At 40.8% G+C, this 20,032-nt stretch overlaps 1 protein-coding gene across 2 annotated transcripts; it reads right to left on the bottom strand.

Annotated features, from left to right (window-relative positions):
- Positions 1-9,677: 9,677 nt before the first annotated feature.
- LOC307136192 (tripartite motif-containing protein 16-like) lies at positions 9,678-19,815 on the bottom strand. 2 transcript variants are annotated; one of them, XM_079832982.1, is made up of 6 exons: positions 19,152-19,804; positions 17,136-17,231; positions 16,807-17,040; positions 11,869-12,091; positions 11,552-11,599; positions 9,678-10,351 (listed from the first exon to the last, which is right to left on the bottom strand). In XM_079832982.1, the coding sequence occupies exons 1-6, from the start codon at positions 19,722-19,724 to the stop codon at positions 9,798-9,800; spliced, it is 1,728 nt and encodes a 575-aa protein (XP_079689108.1). In that variant the 5' UTR covers positions 19,725-19,804; the 3' UTR covers positions 9,678-9,797. The 2 variants fall into 2 exon arrangements, with proteins under 2 accessions (XP_079689108.1, XP_079689109.1); XM_079832983.1 differs by having other exon boundaries at positions 9,684-10,351; positions 11,932-12,091; positions 19,152-19,815.
- Between the last annotated feature and the right edge of the window lie 217 nt (positions 19,816-20,032).

The following is a 20,032-nucleotide window of genomic DNA, read 5'->3' as shown; positions in this document are numbered from 1 at the left end:
AAACACTCCTTTGGTTTTTCACATCACCGTCTTTTATCTCCTGAGTTGAAAAATACCAGTGCAAAACTTCCTGAGCACCTGCAAATGTTGCCGAAAACAAAGAAAAGTCCCACTCCATTCCAAACAGATGAGATGATGCAGCATGTGATGACTGTATCATGTGAAACAGTGCATGTGCAGAGAGAGATTTATCCAGTAGTTGGTTAACAGTTTAATATCAGTCGTTCCACGCCTGTGTGACTTTCTTTCTTCTGTGGAACAAATACAATTAAAGTCATTGGGATTTTTTGTCTTTTATTATGAACTAAAACGTTATTTTCATTGCACAGAAGAAAGAAAGTCAAACAGGTTCAGAACATGTCAGTGAATGATGACAAAAATTACATTTTATAGACAGATATTGTGTAAAAAGTACTTCATTAAAAATGAAAAGTGATTAGCCAATTCAAATGAAGCCATGAGTCCACTTTTAAATTCAGGACTAATGTGAGAGAAAACACTGGCTCCAGGAAGTCTTTCTTTCCTGTTTTATTGATTGATATGATGTGAATGTTTAGTGATTTTCAGATGCAGCTCATAATCATAGAGAAGGAGGATCTGATCTGTGATGGACAGACGATTGTTCATCCTGAAGAGTTCAGCCGACATCTGCAAGAGCCCAGTTAATATGGATGAGCTGTTGAACACTTCAGTGTAAAGTGGAGAGAAACTATACAGCTCCTTTATCCTGTAGTTTATCTGGAACAGAGAACTCCAGCACTAGCAGATCATCAATCTAGTGAGAGATCCTAAAACCATGAATATTACTTGGATAACAGCAACAAACCCTTCAACGGTTCACTTACTAACAGAATCCTCTTGTGTCAAATCATTTAAAACATTTAGATAGAACAATTTATGATTTGTTGATTATTGGAAAAAATTGCTAAATTAAAAGCTCATGCTGTCTGAAAGATGCTTCAGAAAAAACAAAAGATATTTGAGAATTCATTTTAAAATTGTAGACTGAAAAACACAAACCTTATATTTTCATTTGTCCATCTGTGAGTTTTATTGTTTAATCGAAACTTATTACAGTTATTAGTGGATTCATTTTACTTACAGTTTTTCTTGATTCTCGTTTGAAACAGATATTGGCTTCACATACCTAACAGGTGCATGTTTTTTGTTATATTGTTCTTTAATTTAATGTTCTTTTATTTACAGTTCATTCATTTTAAGTCGATGTCATTGTGAATAGGCACATATCATTATCAGGCACAGGTCGGACAGCTAGAAGACGTTTCTGTTTCCTAAAGAGTCAGTAAGTGTGTGAGAGATGAGCCGTGTTTGTGTTTCGTTTTTCTTAATAAATGTGAATCTGATCTTCACCTCATCACGCTTGTCTATGATCTCGTAATTCAAGTGTGCAAAACTAATTTACTCCCTATTACAGTTTTTCTCAGTCGCTTTGGTACATTTCTCAGATCAGAATTGAAATTCTCAAAACTACCTATTCAATCTTCATATCATTGTGTCACTTGTGCACATCAAAAAAAGCAGTTTCTCATTTCTTTGAACAAGTTGCAAATGCTTTTGTACATCCATGCAAATGATTATGTACAATTCTCTGCTGTTTCCTACATTATCAATTGCTTACGTCATGTTGATCAAAATGTATTATAATGAGTCTCTGTTGAATAGTCTCACCCCCCACAACATTTAGCCATTAGTTCATAGCATAAGTCTTTACATGCAAAATTGTTGAACAAGTTGTCATAATATTTCAAGCATATTTCTATACATTTCCATTAGATGTTCACATTTCTACTTTAGTTTTTTAGTTTTTAGTTTTTTTCTTTGTGCTATGCAGTGCTGTCTTTTCCTTTCTGTGTCACAATGATATGGTCTGTCAACAAATTACAGTACAAACAGTAAAAGTATAAATGTGAATCTTGTCCAGTTTCTTGCAATCAAACTCCCACATACACTAAGGTGTAACCTAAAATTTACAATAATTGTCATCAAAACTTTAGCCATAGTTTACATTATATTGACAACATGACTAAACAATTTGATTGTCTTATCCGCACACAATGACACAAGGACTTGTCATTCTGATGACACTGACATGTTCATTGACACATATATTTACTATTGAGAGATTAACTAAGAATTGTGAACAAGAGACTGGCTTTTGCAGGTAATCCATGGTGTTTTGCTATTTCTACAAACTATTTTGAGAAATGCACTTACTGTTTTGCAGATGTCGAGGATGATTCGAGAAATGTACCAAAGCGACTGAGCAAAACTGTAATATCTAATGATCCGACTCTCCACACACCCATACAGAGAAGTAGACAGAGACAGAAAAGAACAAGAGTGCAATAAAAGAACAAGAAAAACACTTGTGATTTGTTCATGTAACTATTTTCGTAAAGTGGCACTTTTCTTTTCCTTATTTTCTTTAGCATCTTTTTCCGCTGGAATCGTTTCTTTTTATCCAGAACTTCAGATCTCACTAAAATAACACTCCATATCTGGAAAGAACTACTGCACATCAACAACTTTATCAACGTTGTGAAAGTCAATTATTTCTTCTAATAACTGTTATGATCCTGGGCTTCCTTCCCCTTTTCTCTGTCTCTCTCTTGTGGTCACTCACGCACTCACTCACACAATCACGCACACTCGTCCTCTTCTCTGCTCATTATCTCTTACTGCTGTCTCCCCTTCTCGCTCCTATTCCCCACCTGTTCCCTTTTTCCCTTGATTATCTCAGCTTCTTATTCCCTCTCCTTCCCTGTCTTGTTGTCAGATTATTCATTCACTACAGATGAGAGATGTTCGTTACTTCACCCTGTCTTGTCTTGTCCTATCTGTCTGCTAGATTATTACCTAATGTTCTAGTAAGTGACTCTGCTTCTAGACTGCGTGTTATCGAGCTGTGCCTGTTTGCTGAGTACCTGATCGGTGCCTGCTCGTGGCTGTTCACCCTCTCTGCTACCGAGGTCTTCCCTGACTGGCTGTAGGCGTTACTGGGACCCTGGCCTCCGTCCTCGTGGAACCCTGTGTTACTGTTTTCCAGCCTTTTGGCAGACTCAGTTCTGGCTCAGATTACTGCCAGACATTTATGTTCTGACTTATCATTGAGGACGATTTCCTTTGTTAATTAAAGACTGTGAATTGCACCCCTCCCTGGTCTTCCATCATCCTTTCCTCAAACAGAATAATCCGACCAAGAGATGGACCAGGCGAGTGGCAATCCTCTTTACAACGCCGTCAAGCTACAGGGTGTCCTGTTGGGCAAGCATGAAAAGGATTTATCCACTACGAGGCTTGCCGAGGACTCCTTGACCGCCCAGCTCTCAGATCTCACCCAGCAGTTCCACTACTACCGTCATGAGGCCACTGGTTCGGCTGGACAGCTCGATTCTTCTGAGCCGCGTATTAACAACCCGCCGTGCAACTCGGGTGAGCCCACACAGTGTCGATCTTTCCTCACCCAATGCGAGGTTGTGTTTTCCCTCCAGCCATCGACTTATGCCAAGGAACGGTCTAAGGTGGCTTATGTTATCTCTCTCCTCAACGGACGGGCTCGAGAGTGGGCGGCGGCGAACTTGTCGGCAGAGGTAGACTGTGTTTTCAAGTTTTCTCTTTTTAAGGAGGAGATGATCCGAGTCTTTGACCGGTCTGCTCACGGAGACGAGGCATCCTGCCTCCTATCCACTTTGCGCCAGGGGAAGAGGTCAGTCACCGATTACTCGATTGAGTTTCGTACTCTGGCCACCACAAATGAATGGAATGGTCCAGCGCTCCTAGCCCGCTTTCTCGAGGGTCTGAGCACCGAGATCAAAGATGAGGTTTTTGCCCGGAAGGTTCCGGACAGCCTCAATTCCCTGGTCGAGCTGGCTCTGCGCATCGAGAGACGTTTCGATATGCGACGAAGGGCTTGCAGAATGAAGGCTTCTTTATTTCCTACCTCCACGGCGAGAGAGCCGCAACTTCCACCTACTGCTGATCCTGAGCCGATGCAACTTGGGGGGCTTCGTATATCCACACGGGAACGCCAACGCCAACGCAGGATTATGAATCGCCTTTGCATTTACTGTGCTGCCGCTGATCATTTTGTCTCCAGGTGTTCGGTAAAAGCCAATGCTCGTCAGTAGGCGGAGGGTTGCTGACGAGCGCTACATCATGGGTCTCTCCTTCTAAGTCCTGCACTTCTCTTCCTGTACACCTCCGCTGGCCGGGATCGTCAGTTTCTTGCTCGGCATTGATTGACTCTGGGGCGGAGGGAAACTTCGTTGACGAGTCTTGGGCCTTGGAACAAGGTATTCCTCTCTTAGACTTACAAGACTCCACCCCCCTGTTCGCCCTCGATGGCAGCGCCCTTCCCAGGGTGCAGAAAAGAACTTCTCCATTGACTCTAACTGTTTCTGAAAATCATAGAGAGACTATTTCTTTTTTTGTTTTTCATTCCCCCTATTCTCCAGTGGTTTTAGGCCACCCATGGCTAGTTCTCCACAATCCCCAGCTTAACTGGGTGGAGGGATCTATTTTGTCTTGGAAATTGTCGTGTCATGTTGATTGTTTGTTTTTTGCTGTGCCCCCTGTCTCGTCAGTTACTGTTTTTCAGGAGGAGCTAGGTGATTTGTCTGGTGTTCCGGAGGAGTATCACGATTTGCTGGAGGTATTCAGCCGTTTTCGGGCCACTTCTCTCCCCCCCTCATCGCCCTTATGATTGCAGTGTAGATCTTCTTCCGGGTACCACGCCCCCTCGGGGAAGACTATACTCGTTATTCACTCCCGAATGAGAGGCACTAGAGAGATACCTTTCCGACTCACTCAACGCCGGTACTATCGTTCCCTCCTCCTCTCCAGTGCGAGCCGGCTTCTTCTTTGTTAAGAAAAAGGACGGCTCTCTGCGTCCCTGTATAGACTATCGAGGTTTAAATGACATCACTGTCAAGAATCGTTATCCGTTGCCACTGATGTCATCAGCCTTCGAGGTCTTGCAGGGAGCTAGGGTTTTTACTAAGCCTGATTTACGTAACGCCTATCACCTAGTGCGTATAAGGGAGGGGGATGAATGGAAGACCGCGTTTAACACGCCCCTCGGGCACTTTGAATACCGAGTCCTTCCTTTCGGGTTAGTAAACGCCCCCACGGTCTTTCAAGCCTTAGTAAATGACGTCCTACGGGACATGCTCAACGTGTTCGTCTACCTCAACGACATTTTGATTTTTTTCACCATCACTCCAGGTGCACGTCCAACATGTTCGTCGTGTCCTTCAGCGGCTTTTGGAGAATCGACTTTATGTAAAGGCTGAGAAATGTTCTTTCCACGCCTCCTCAGTTACGTTTCTGGGTTCGGTCATCTCGGCAGAGGGGATCAGTATGGACCCCGCTAAGGTCCAGGCAGTCACTGACTGGCCCGTGCCCGAGTCCCGTCTTGCGCTTCAACGTTTTCTCGGATTTGCTAATTTTTACCGTCGTTTTATACCTGGTTTCAGTCAAGTGGCCGCTCCTCTTACTGCTCTGACCTCAGTCAAGTCCCAGTTTAGGTGGTCAGATTCTGCGCAAACCGCGTTTGACGTTCTGAAGTCCCTTTTCACTACTGCGCCTATCCTTCTTACCCCTGACTTCTCTAAACAATTTATTGTCGAGGTCGACGCTTCTGAGGTGGGGGTCAGGGCTGTTCTTTCCCAGCGTTCCGCCGCTGACGGAAAGATACATCCCTGCGCTTTTTTTTCTCACCGTCTTTCTCCCGCTGAACGCAATTACGACGTAGGTAACCGCGAACTGCTCGCCATTCGTCTAGCGTTAGGCGAGTGGCGACAGTGGTTAGAAGGAGCTCCTGTTCCTTTTCTGGTCTGGACCGATCACCGTAATCTCGAATATATCCGTAAGGCCAAGAGACTCAACGCTCGTCAAGCCTGCTGGGCTCTGTTCTTTACCCGGTTCTTTACCTCTTTACCTCTCTTTCTCGAGTCACGGTCCCGCGCAATGTTCCTTGGGGACTTCTTTTTGTTCCCGTATCCACGGGACGAGCCTTGGAGCCTCTTTGGAGCGTTATGTGCGACGATTTATTACCTCCTGCGTTATGTGCGCGCAGACTAAGGCTGGTAATTCCCCTCCAGCCGGTCTGCTTCGGCCGTTACCGGTGCCTTCACGGCCGTGGTCTCACTTAGCTCTCGACTTTATCACCGGGCTCCCCCTCTCGGCAGGTAAAACCGTTATCCTTACCGTGGTAGATCGTTTTTTTAAATCGGCCCACTTTATTCCGCTCGCTAAACTCTCCTCTGCCAAGGAGCCTGCCCAGATCATGGTTGATCATGTTTTTAAGCTACATGGCTTACCTACTGACATAGTGTCAGATAGGGGTCCCCAGTTCTCTTCTCAGTTTTGGAGAGAGTTTTGTCGCCTGATTGGTTAGTCTCTCGTCCGGGTATCATCCCCAAACTAACGGCCAAGCTGAACGGACCAATCAGATTGTCGTACACATTCTGCGCAGTTTCACCCACCAGAATCCCGCGTCCTGGTCTCAGCATCTTTCCTGGGCAGAATACGCCCACAATTCACTTCCATCCTCCGCCACTGGTCTTTCCCCGTTCCATTGTTGCCTCGGCTATCAGCCGCCGTTGTTTGTGTCCCAAGACTCTGAGTCAAACGTTCCTTCCGTACAGGCTTTTATTAGTTGTTGCAAGCGCACCTGGAGGCGAGTTCGGTCAGCTCTCTGTCAAGCTAGAAGACGCATGACCGTTGTGGCTAATAGACGCAGGATTAAGAGTCCTCGCTACATTTGCGGTCAGAGAGTGTGGTTATCCACTTCTAATTTACCTCTCCAGTCCGATTCACGTAAATTATCGCCCCGTTTTTTTGGACCATTCCGCATTGCTAAGGTCATAAGTCCTGTCGCAGTTAAACTTCACCTCCCGCCTAATTTACGCCGGATTCATCCCGTGTTTCATGTCTCCTGCATCAAGCCAGCCATTCGCCCTCCCTCTTGCCCGGTTCGCGCTCCTAGTATGGTTAATGAGTCCCCTATTTACAGGGTTCGTCGAATTCTCGACATGCGCCGTCGGGGACGCGGTCATCAGTATCTTGTCGACTGGGAGGGATATGGTCCTGAGGAGAGAAGCTGGGTTCCCTCCCGGGACGTCCTGGATCCTTCACTTATCGCTGATTTCCTCCGGTCTCGCCAGGTGCCCTTAGGAGCGCCGGGTGGCGCTCGTTGAGAGGGGGGTACTGTTATGATCCTGGGCTTCCTTCCCCTTTTCTCTGTCTCCCTCTTGTGGTCACTCACGCACTCACTCACTCACACAATCATGCACACTCGTGGAACCCTGTGTTACTGTTTTCCAGCCTTTTGGCAGACTCGGTTCTGGCTCAGATTACTGCCAGACATTTATGTTCTGACTTATCATTGAGGACGATTTCCTTTGTTAATTAAAGACTGTGAATTGCACCCCTCCCTGGTCTTCCATCATCCTTTCCTCTAACAATAACTTTCCATCACATGTGACTCAATATCTGAAATCTCAGAAAGTGCATCATCATCATCTTCTGCATCACAATCTTCCTCACATTTGAACTGTGATTTTTTTTTCTAACATTATTTTCTCCACTAATGTAATTTCGCACATTTTCACTCCTTACATTGTTCACGACGGTTTCTGTTATTACATTATTCAAAACCACACAAACCTCAATCTGATCATTTTGTAATGAATCCTGTGTTTGATCATTTCAGCTGAAATATACTTTTCATAGTAATAATACAAAAATATTTATGTATTTATGTGTCACTACAATACAAACTAAATGAATGTGATTTCCATCAAAACAAAGAGGACTTTAAAAAAAACCCACAGAAACCACACACACACAAATTATTTTATAGACAGAAATTAATCTGTTGTATTAATGTATTACAGTTTTTCTCCATTGGTTTGGCTCATTTCTTGAAACAGAAATTACATTCTCAAAACATCATGGACAAATCTCCAAACCACTTGGCATTTGTTCACAACAGAATAGCATTTCTCATTAATTTCATCAAATTGCAAATGTCAAAGTACATGTCTCAATGTCTCAGTACATCTTTGCAAATGATTAAGTACAGGTAGCCTATATTTAGCACAGTTTGCAAGTGAATAGATCTTGTTGATCTAAACTGATTGTTTGATTCTCAGTCTAATGGTCATTCGCTCCAAAACATGTCAGCGTCATTTTATTGTGTAAGTCATCACATGCACAATTGTCTGTTCAATTGTCAAAATTAGTCAAGAACATAATACCATGAATACCATATATGAATCCCTTGGAAAATTTGATCAATTTATTACATCAATTGACAGTCAGGTGAAACTAGAACTTGACTTAACGAAGGAGGACTTTCACATATCTCAGATGACCAATCAAACAGTATGTTTACAGGTGCTGTCCATGACTGTGAAAGCTGCCAAACATGTATGTAAAGAGCTTGACCATGCAGGACCAGTACAATTTCTGAACATGGAGGCACCTGGCCAAGTAAATGAACAAGGGCAACTGCCTGCTCGAGGAAGAGGAAGAGTGAGGATGAGAGGGGGAGCCCGTGGAGGAAGAGGGGTAGAGAGGAGAAGAGAGGGGTAGAGAGGGGTAGAGAGGGGAAGGGGGAATGAGACGGGTAGAGAGGGGAAGGGGGGATGAGACGGGTAGAGAGGGGAAGGGGGGATGAGAGGGGAATGGGGTAGAGAGGGGAAGGGGGGATGAGAGGGGAAGAGGGGGGAAGAGGGGGGAAGAGGGGGGAAGGAAGAGGTAGACCTGGAGTAGGATGTGGCCAAAGAAGACGGGGCCCAAATTTATCAGATGCGATTCTACTGAGTACCCATGGGTTGACATTGAGAGAGGCTGGACAGAGACTTCAGCCCAACCTCAGCAGATATAAAAAAAACAAACCTTTGAAAATGCATGAATGAATCGAATGATTTTACAAATGTGGAGAGAAATAAATATTTTCATCAATAAGCAGTACTGGTCTTGTGTGTACTGTTTGGTCAATAAAAAATCAAAAAAATCTCTGAAAAAAATCAAACCCAGATTATATCATTAGAAAAGTAGAAATTTTACAATATTACAAGTGTTTACAGTAAGATTGAGAACAGCAGCGTGTGGATGGCCAGGAGGGTGAGGACGGTCATTTTCATAGTTTGTGTGTTATATTACAGTATATTATGCTGTATACATTTTCTTTTTACTCTGATGTATGGAAGTTACTTTATGTGTGTGAATGATAATGGTTACAATTTCCTTGGCAGTATGAGTGCAATGTGTGATGTCAAACCTTGGAGGCTACTCTTCCCCTAAAATCCTATTTCTTTTTTTCAGTTTTATACACTATTGTATTCTGTTAGCTAGACAAAAATGAAGGACTGGGCTAAGACTGAAAGGTGGACATGAGGGATATTTCAATGGTCCTCTGCCATAGTCACAAAACATCTAAACATTTTGACTCGCAGTGCTTACACAATGCCAAAGGGACAAAGCATTTTGGGGGCACTGACTGTTTAAATGAGAAGGAAATTTAGGTTTTGGGAGAGGTATGAGCTTTTGCAGGTGAGCTATAGTGTTGTGCTGAACTGTAAGACTGTTTTGACAAATGATCTTACAATTTTGAGAATGTAATTTCTGTTTCAAGAAACGAGCCAAACCAATGGAGAAAAACTGTAATGTAATGAAGAAAAAAATAAGAGACATACAAATTTGAAATTAAAATGATTTATCATGCATCTTAAAGTATTATGGGTAAATAAATATCGCTACAATCAACATCAATACAGTTTCACTGGTGATCCTGAACCAATCCTAAACCCCGGATAGAGTGGCTGAGTGAATGTGGTCTGGACTGTGTGGATGAGGCTCATTGTGTTAGAGATGATGTAGAAGGACAGAGTTCCTGCACTGTGATCCACATACACTCCTATCCTATGACTGGACACTGCAGGGAGAACAGTCTCTATTCTACCACTGGACACTGCAGGGAGAACAGTGTGTGTGTTATTGTGCCAGAATGAGTAACTGGAGGAAGAGCAGAACAAACTCCAGGACTGATCATTATATCCAAACGCACACTCAAGACCTGATCCCTTCCTGCTGATGCTTTTATATGACACTGAAATACCCACATTATTCCCACTGCACTCAATCTCCCAGTAACAGCGTCCACACACACTCTCTCTACACAACACCTGAGGATACACATCAAATCTGTCTGGATGATCAGGATACGGCTGCTGTGTGTTAGTGAATGTAATCACTCTGTTCCTCTCTGACAGACGGAGGCGTTTATGCACTGTGTTCATATCAAGAGTCAGCGGATGTGTATCTGGTGGAGAGAAAACACAGAATCAGGAATTTTGAATCTGTCTGATCTTTTAATGTCTCTGAACTCTTCATGGCTCAACGTATCATCAGTGTCTCATCATTTACATAATCAATTATAAAACTTTTATCATGATTTCTTTCACCTTCTCCAGGAAGATCAAGATGTTTAGTTTCATTGTATTCTGGTTTTGTTCTGTTTCTGTTTGTCTGTGTTTCTTGTCATTGTTCATTGATCTATAGTTTCCTAGAGTGTGCCAGTTTGTTTCCATTAGAGCGGCTGTATTTGGTATCTATAAAATAATTTAAAAAACAGCATGGTGGATAGCTGATGTGCGCCAGGATGCCAGTACAGGTGGGGGGAAATCAAAGGGGAAATCATTTTATCGTAGTAAGTTGTTGAAATGCAGTGAATTTCAGTTTATTCTTCATTCTTAACTACTTTTGCCTCACATAACTAATGATACAATTTTGGACGGGTTTGTGTTAACTGCTAACATATAACGTTAATACATTCACATGTTTCTCTCTTAAAATGTAAGAGCATGTAGGCCTAGATGTCAGATTTATCATATATGTGTAAAGAATTGATGGGTGCATCAATCCACTCTGGTTTTACGTGACAGATTTTGGGTGCGTCTCAATCAGCAATCATAAGTCAATGGGCTGACTCCCTGATCAGTGCCCTGACTACTGAACTGGGGAGCTGATTGGGTGTTAATGTTACTCCTGATCGGAAATATTTAGTTTATACGTAGATTTAGGCTTCAACTAAGTTTAATGGCGCAACACAAAAATATTTAGTAGTGCATAAGTTGTAACTTAGTGCCCATTAACGTCCAAACTAGGCTAGTTGTAACTTGCGCACAGCCGGTGTAACCGGTGTCCTGACAGGAAAGCTATCCGTTCCTTTATCAATACTCGTGAAAAGCGACCCGGGGTCAGTATAGGGATCTGTTATGTTTAATCTATTAAGTTTTGCTGTGTAAAAGTCTATGTCTTTTGAATTAATGTGCGCAGTGAACTCCGTTGCCTCGAAACTCGTGCTGGCACCGGCTGATCCTGCCTGCCAATATGGCGTTGTAAACAGAATTGGTCACGTGACCTCCGGAGCTCTATAGACCCCTTCTGGGGTTTGCCTGATCAAACTGTGACACATGAACACATTCAGTGAGTTTTTCTGCTTGTTTTCTTAGTGACTTACATTGTAGGAAGTCGTTCCTGGTCTTGGGATTCAAGTTGGTGAATGTGACTGTGGAAATAAACAGACATGAACAGTGTGAAGAGAAATGACAAGATAAAATACATTCATTGCTGAGACATTTCTATTAAGATGAAGGACTCATTTCTGAGAGCAGATGAATCTCCAGAAGCCTCATTTATAAAACACATGTATCAGATTGATCCAAAATTTCATCCTACATCGTATATATATATATATATATAATTTAAGATGAATAACTATGATTTATATAATGGCATGCATTTTGTGCTAATGGACGTTATATAATTTGCAGTAACCTTCCTGAAACTTTACGTTCACATTTAGGATCTTTCTACTCTCGTCTTTGTAAAGGACTTTGCCTCCGTCAGAGATCTTCTTGATCTCCTCTTTGCAGAAATCCTCCAGTTTGTCTCTCAGCTGACGGACAGATTCTCTCATGCCATCAAAAGAGTAGAGAGAACTGAAGGGAACGTCGGGTTCGTCTGTAGATTCAGGAGGTGCTGAGAGAGACTGGAAACTCTACAGAAAACAGAAATCGAAACTCATCAGCTCCACACTTTAGCCAATAACCTCCTGCACTATATCAGATCTGAGCGGCTCTTGTTGACTTGACTTATCTTCAGTGAATCGCCTCAGTCCAGCACTTTCACACAATCAGCTTCATTCTTCTCATATTAAGCATTTAATACTCCAGTATCTGACACTTACACTCCTTGAGAAAAACACTTTAGCATACTTTTCAATTATTACAGAAATAATATAATTAAAAAAATTAACTTAAGAGCAGATTGAATGAAATGCTTTTGGACACTTACAAAGAGTATCATTACTGAAATAATAAATTAACAAAAACTTTGCGCACACTTTATTTGTCAAATTACAATTATTATTTATAATTTATTATATATTTTATAATTTATTATAATTTAATTATTTTAATTAAATGAATGTACTATAGTTAAAATTTAATCTAATTATTTGATTATTATAAATTATTATAATTGAATTATTAAATTCAGTTAGCTAATATTTAGAGAGCTTTTTGACCAACTTAAGTAGATTTTTTAAATGTATCTTTAAATGAAATTTAATAATTATTTCTGTTTTCTTTGAAATATAAAGTTACTGTTGAATGAACGATAAACTTTTAATTTCTACTGAAACTTGTTTGTGATGTTTTTTAAATATGTAAGGAATAATTGACGACGGGCCGTTCAATTATTAGAATGATAATGCACACCCGAGGTGGTGATGCGGTCACGACGCGAAGCGGAGTGTGCATTATCATTCTAATAATTGAACGGCCCGGAGTCAATTATTCCGCTTATGCTACGGTTACCACACCTCAAGACATCGATCCGATTATATATTTAAAGGGATTCGTCCGGTTTTTGTACTTAAATCGCTATTGTGAGTATGACTATTTCTTCCGCGTCTCATCCAACGGCTCTTTTGCTAGTTCCGAAAGAGAGCGAGAGAGAGAGAGAGAGAGAGAGAGAGAGAGAGAGAGAGAGAGAGAGAGAGAGAGAGAGAGAGAGAGGCTACCTCTGTGCGTCTCTAAACAGCGCTGTTATTACCTCGCTATAGTGGAAAAAATGTCATGTGTAGACAATGTAGACATTAAGTTGCTACACTATATAGGCCTATAGGCTAACTGATCAAATCGTCAGGTCAGCGCTGAAAACACCTTTTTGTGCAAACTGTAGTGTATGTGTGCGAGCACATGTGATTGCAGTAATGAGACAGAAAAGCTTGTGAATGTATATATATTCATTTAATTATTATTAAATCGTTGCATTTTCTGTTTTTTGCTTGTTTTTTTTTTTGCAAAAATGAATGAAACACAAAAGGCCTTAGGCATATCTATATTATTTGTTGTACGGGGGAAAAAAATCATGCAGCAGGGCTACCAGCTGTATTATATTTACTTTTTGATTCATGCTACAACTTTATTTATCTAGACCTACATGTTTTATTTATTGAAATTAAACTGCACGCTTCCGTTAATTGTAAAATTAGACATCGAAAATGGCAGATCAAGCGCAGGGAGCTGTGTAGTGGAGATTGTCTTTTCCTGTTGGTCCCGGCCTTGATTTTCTGTGGCGTTTGAATTTTTGTTTCCTGAGAGGATCAGGCTCCATTGTTTTCTTTCTTCTGCTGAAGGTGCCCAGTAGCTTCTCAGGCTTGTTTCACACTTGTGCCCTGTGACAGACATGATTTGCCTGCTCTCCAGCCCTGCTTCAGACAGTATTTGAACTGCTGTGCTTCTTAATGAATGGTTGGTGTATCTTTTGGATAACCCCACTGCCTCGCAGATGCAAGGAAGCATATTTCCGAGGTAGTTCACACCCATGGGTTCGTGAGAATACCAGAACTCTCGCCTGTCAAGCTCCTCCTGTGTCGCTTTCAGAGGATGAAGATAGAAGGATGTGGCATCTGGTGGGCATTTAGTGAGGTACTTTTTGAAGCTTTTAACTGGGCAAAGAGGTCCACTTGTGTTGGCAGACATGAATCCTCGGTAACAGTCTTTTTTGGGATCGTTGGGCTTTTTGTGGTTTTTTGTTTCTGCATTATAAGACAAGCAAACAAATTCACCTCCATTTTCATCTTTTTTAATAACGAATGAATGCTGTCTTAACTCTCGATTTCCCTCACGCCCCCTCCTCGCCAGGTTCAGCTGAATGTCAAACCAGACCTTGCGAACCAGTCCGGCTGCTGTGTCTGGTGACAGATACGGAGAGTGACGAATGCGCTGTATTTCAGCAGTGGAGATGGGAGGATGATGAGTACTGACGTCTTTCCCAGCCTTTCGAAACTTTTTGAGGACGGCCCTCATACGTCGTTGGATGACTTAAATTCCGATTGACCAATGATGTTGTATTTGGATATATAGCGGTTCAGTCCAGCTCTAAGGGAAATAAAACTTGACACTGAATACTCTGCGCCGGATGCGTTTCGGACAGTGGCATAGAAAGCTCGCAGCAGGGTATTTAAAGTGGATGCCCCCTCTCTCTCTACCTCATCCAGAGACGTATTTTTGGCTTTAAGCCAGTCGTTAAACACATTAACTGCCCAAGCTGTTGTTTTTTTGGTGTTTTCTTCGTGTTTTTCTCCCTCGAGTATGTCTAGCTGTTCTTCGCTAATCATTTTATGTCTTTTGTTGTTGCCGGCTGTCTTTGATGTCCGCTTCCGTTTATGTTGTTCTTCATCTGGACCGTCTAATACTCCTGCCGCCCATTTGTTCAACGTTTTATAGTTCCCGTAAATATTAAAATTAACTTTAGGAAAATCGTCTGTCATGGTGTTTTTCCGTTATTACAGTTAACTATGTGAAGTGATATGGAACTGTAATGCGGTCAAGAGCTGCCTGACCTTTTATTGTCTATTGTCTTTTAATATAGTCAACTTCTACATGTTGATGCCTTCTCAAGCCCCCGTATGAGCTGTGTTTGTAATGTTTGAGCACAACGTGAGGATGGACCGTTTGCAAGGTTGCTTTAAAATTCCGCTATTGCTGTAATAGTGTCACAGAAACTAAATACTGTAAGCACTAAGCTCCGTGCGATCAATCAAAGTGTGGACGGCTGTAACGTGTAACGCTGTAACCTGATAACTATATCACGAAGAGAAATCACAATGTCCTGTATCGACAACCTGCCAATAATAAACGTGCTCACAAATATTACATGCATATATATGATTGCCATGCCACGGCGGGCCAGACTAAAAACCTACCCATAGCTTACCTTGTATGGCTGATGTCTGTTCTAAACAAGTCGGAGTTGGCTGGGTTTTGAATTGAAGATGTTGATGTTTATCACTTATCAGTTAGTTCACTTTCAAACGACAAAAGGGTTATGGTGTCCTGTCATCTTTGTCAAGACGTGTTTCTTTCTTAAACTGTCATAACTTACAGTTTAGCCATTTTTTTATGACAAAAAAAGGCGCTGCTAGTTGGATTCGATACCGCTTATATATTGCCGCGAACATAACATTACTGGCGTGACGTAACTGAAGAGACTAATTAGCATATTTATATTAATATTAGAATAGAATGTTCTAATACATGACAAAATAAATCACATTTAAAATAATTACTGAAGAATTGTTAAACGTTAGAAAATAGTATTATTAAAAAAATAAACATTTCCCTGGATCTGACAGGATGGGCAAGCTGTCAATGTGGGTGCCACCCGTAGCTACGCTAGTGCTCAGAACGTTCATCAACCAATCAGATTCAAGCATTCAACGGCCCCGTAGTATAAATAAGTAATAAGTAATATTATTAAAATATAAGTTGCAATTTACTTTTAAAATATTAACTTTTTTTGAACGGTTTTTATTTAACTTTTCCTATTAACAGACTTATTAACTTTTATATAACATTTACATAGAATATTAAAGGGGCTATATGCAACTTTTTCCCCAAAATAAACGTAACAATAGCCTTTTTATTTTACCATTTATGACTCAAACATCTCCTGATGAGCATACTGACACCTTGTCCGCTCACAGTGGGTGCACCTATAAGCCTGTCTCCTATTTTTCCTATTTTCTGGCGGGTCGTCTTTTCCCGCGCTGTCTGCGGATGTGACGTCACCACCGCTGCGAGAGCGAGCAGAAAATGAGAGCAGTTCTGTTTTTTGGCCACAAGTGTCAGTCGCGAGTTTAAATTTCAGAAAAACGCATATAGCCCCTTTAATCATGTAAAGGATAAAAAAACCCAAAAGTAAATAGTTTCTGACAGTACTTATGAGAATACACCACATACCAGTACATTATCTGCATTAATCAAACATATATTAAATCTATTTCCTTCAAGCAAATATGTTTCGATTATTGCCCACTTCTGTCAAAAAATGTCAGATTTGAACTGCAAGTCTGCAGTCATTTTCTCAAATTATATATTTATATATATACACCTTTCAATATATGTATCCATTCTGCCACAGTGGGTTCGTGCACCTTCACCCAGTTCACAGTGATTATTTTCCTATGCCATTAACAATATATGCAATACAAATAAGTGTGATTTACTGAACAGATCTGATGGGAAACCATCAAGTAGAAAAATGCTTGGTGCATTGGAATATCTCTTTCTAAAACTTTATTAATTTTCCCTTTTTATTAAAACACAATTATTTAAAATGTGCTTTAAAGTAAAACTTAATTTGACATTACTACCAAGTGTATTACCAAGTAAGTTAAGAAACATTCTCTCTTTAAGTGTTTACCTGCAGGAAATGGATGTGGTGGTGTGTGTGTGAAAGCTGCTCCAGCTCAGCGTCTCTCCTCCTCAGATCACTGATCTCCTGCTCCAGTCGCTCCAGTTGTCCTTCAGCTCGACTCACTTCAGTCTTTTCCTGATCTCTGATCCGCTGTGTGACCTCAGAGCAGCTTCTCTCAATGGAGCGGATGAGCTCAGTAAAGATCCTCTCACTGTCCTCCACTGCTGTCTGTGCAGAGCGCTGTCAGGACACACATCACAATCACACAGTGGCTTCAGCGGGACTGACAGAGACACACTGAGACGTCTCAAACTTCTCTTCTTCTCCAGACTCACCTTATGAGACTTTACAGCCTCTCTCAGCTGCTGAGAGTCTTTCTGTCTCTGCTGGATTCTCTGACGGATCTTCAACTGCATCTCCTTCAGCTGTTTCTGGAGGACAAACCAACAACAGGAAATTACACGTTAAACTACTGTCACACAAAAAGAGTTAAAGATCTAGCCTGGTAAGTTTAAGTTCAAACCACAGATTCATAGTTTCCTGAAATGAGATTATGAATGAATTTGAAACTGAAATGTCAGCAGTATTTCATCAGTGTCTAGTTTTATATGAATACTTCACCCTAAAGTTTTAATTCTGTCATCATTTACTCGTCCTCATGTTGTTGTATCATATCATATCATACAGGTTTGGAACTGTATTACTTTCTGTCTATTGTGAGACTCAACAGAAGATATTTTAAACAATGTCTCGGCTGTTTACAGAGGCCAAATAAAATATGGTGGCACATCATTAACATCAAATCTCATTGGTTCTTGCAAATCACAGTCACATGACTAAACATCATGATGTCATGACATTAACACCAGTGAAGTTTGACATATTAGATTAAAAAAAAAATGTAATCAATGATTTGATTTGATTTGATTTGTGAATCGAAATTTAGCTCTCCTTTAAAAAAATAATTACTTCTAAAAGTAGCATTCTTTTAAAAAGTGTATGAAAAAAATACTTTAAAAGAATATACTTAAGTGTGAACTGAACGTAATGTTTTCAGACACGTAACTGCATGTTAATTGCCATTAAATAAAAATGCATTATAGTTAAAAAAAAAGTACATCTTTATATGTAATTTCATAATTCTTTTGATTTGAAATATGTGTAAAAATAAAGTGAACTGTTAAATGTATCAAGCATGTATGGTAAACTAAATATACTGTAATAATGAAGTGGCACTTTAGTGAATTAACATAAAAAATGAATAAAAAAAAACCTTTTCATTTGAAGTACACTACAAGTGCACGTCAATACAATTAAACACACTTCTTTTTTTAACCACTTTTTAGATTGTGTAGATTACTTTGTTTTATGTTTTTGTCTCCTTATAGAGCATCAAACTTCTTGCGAAACGACCCTGGCAGCTGAATTTTGTACATTGCAGTCCAATGAGAAGCAAATTACATGTGAGAAGATTATAAAAGCATGAACTAGAGTTTCAGTGTCTTTGGGGCTGACAGCAGGCCGCTGTCGGACAATACTCCAAAGGTGGTAAACCGCAGTCTTGGAGATAGTTTATATGTGATTGAAATGTAAGTGAAGAATCAAATGTAACACCCAGATTTTTAATAGTTTATGATGGAATAAATAAAGTTCCGACTTTTTTAAAGATAGCAGGACCAAACCAACAACAGTAAATAGTGGAACAAAAACAGTAACCGCAATTTTATCAGTATTAAAAATAAATAAATGTAGTAACCAGATTTTGATGTCAGTGATACAGGCATTTAATGAGCCTAGAGGAAGAGTAGAAGTAGAGCACACAGACATGTAAATTTGTAGGTCATCAGCGTAACAGTGAAAGCCAACAATGAGACCATGACAGCAGATAATATGACCAAGGGGTAACAAATAAATATTGAAAGGAAGAGGTCCAAAAACAAAGTCTTGAGGGACACCTTGAGAGAGAGAACAAGTGGGAGATTTGAAGTTATGGACAGAAATTAAGAATTTTCTATCAGTGATATAGGATGTAAACCAAGAAAGGGCACTAGCCGTGATGCCTATAGATGAACGATGAGAGATATAAATGTGATGGGATACAGTGTCAAAAGCTGCAGTTGAATCAAGCATGATAAGAACAGTAAGACAGTCGAAATCAGCAGATAGAAGGAAATTATTTATAACAGAACAGTCTAGCCCTGATTTCTGCAAAATAGCAGAATGAGACATTCTTTAAAATATCATCTTTTACATTACACAGAAGAAAGCCAAACCAGTTTGGATTGGCATGATGGTGAGTAAATGAAGACAGCACGTTCATTTCTGCGTGATCAATCGCTTTCAGTTCATACCTGTTTCTCTGTCCTCTGTGCCTCAGTCGATACGGTGTTGTGGTTTTTATGTTCACTCTCCATACACCACACACAGATGCAGTGTTGATCAGTGATACAGTACATCTCTAGCTCTTTATCATGTTTACGGCAGATCATGTCCTGCAGTCGTCCAGTGGCATCAATCACTTTGTGTGGCTTACGAGAGTGAAATTCCTCATGGCGGTCAAAATGAGTTTGACAGAAAGATTCCTGACACACCAGACAGGACTTGACGGCTTTGTATTTTCTTTCAGTACAGACGTCACACTCCACGTCTCCAGCTCCAGCATAACATTCAGCAGGAAGTTTAGTCTTCTTCAGTTTCTCCACCATTTCAGCCAGAATGGTGTTCTTACCTAAAGCGGGTCTTGGACTGAAGGTCTCTCTGCACTGAGGGCAGCTGTAGATTCTCTTCTCATTCTCCTGATCCCAGCAGTCTGTAATACAGCTCTTACAGTAACTGTGTCCACAGTGGATGGTCACCGGATCCTTCAGGAGATCCAGACACACTGGACACACAAATTCATCCTGAGAAAATCTGGCTTCTGCCATTTTACTGCATGAATACAGAGACACAAACACACAACAGCTCAACAATACTTCAGTCTTTGTTTCCCTGAACTGAGGAGTTGAAATAGTTCCTGCTTCTGTGTTTGAGTGACGTGTGTAAAACAGGCGTGTCTGTAAAGCAGCTTCCTCATTCCTGGTCACAGAGAGTCACTTTCCTGCTGTGTAGTGAACTTCAAGTGGAGTCAAAAATATAATTAGGAGCTCGGAGCACATGAATGACAGAGCAAACTCATATTTACAAATGAGAAACTCAGAGCTCTAGACTCTAGATTATAATCTTCTCCAGACAG

Source organism: Gobio gobio, assembly GCF_949357685.1.
Source record: "Gobio gobio genome assembly, chromosome: 1".
Classification (NCBI taxonomy): Eukaryota; Metazoa; Chordata; class Actinopteri; order Cypriniformes; family Gobionidae; genus Gobio; species Gobio gobio.
The sequence above is the reverse complement of the archived record's forward strand: the minus strand, read 5'-3'. Positions and strand labels throughout refer to the sequence as shown.

Coding starts and splice junctions, on each gene's coding strand:
- LOC307136192 (XM_079832982.1), bottom strand. CDS start 19,724: ATGGCAGAAGCCAGATTTTCTCAGGATGAATTTGTGTGTCCAGTGTGT. Junction 17,232..19,151: donor CACAGAGGACAGAGAAACAG/GTATGAACTGAA, acceptor TTTGTCCTCCAG/AAACAGCTGAAGGAGATGCA. Junction 12,092..16,806: donor ACCACATCCATTTCCTGCAG/GTAAACACTTAA, acceptor TGTTTTCTGTAG/AGTTTCCAGTCTCTCTCAGC.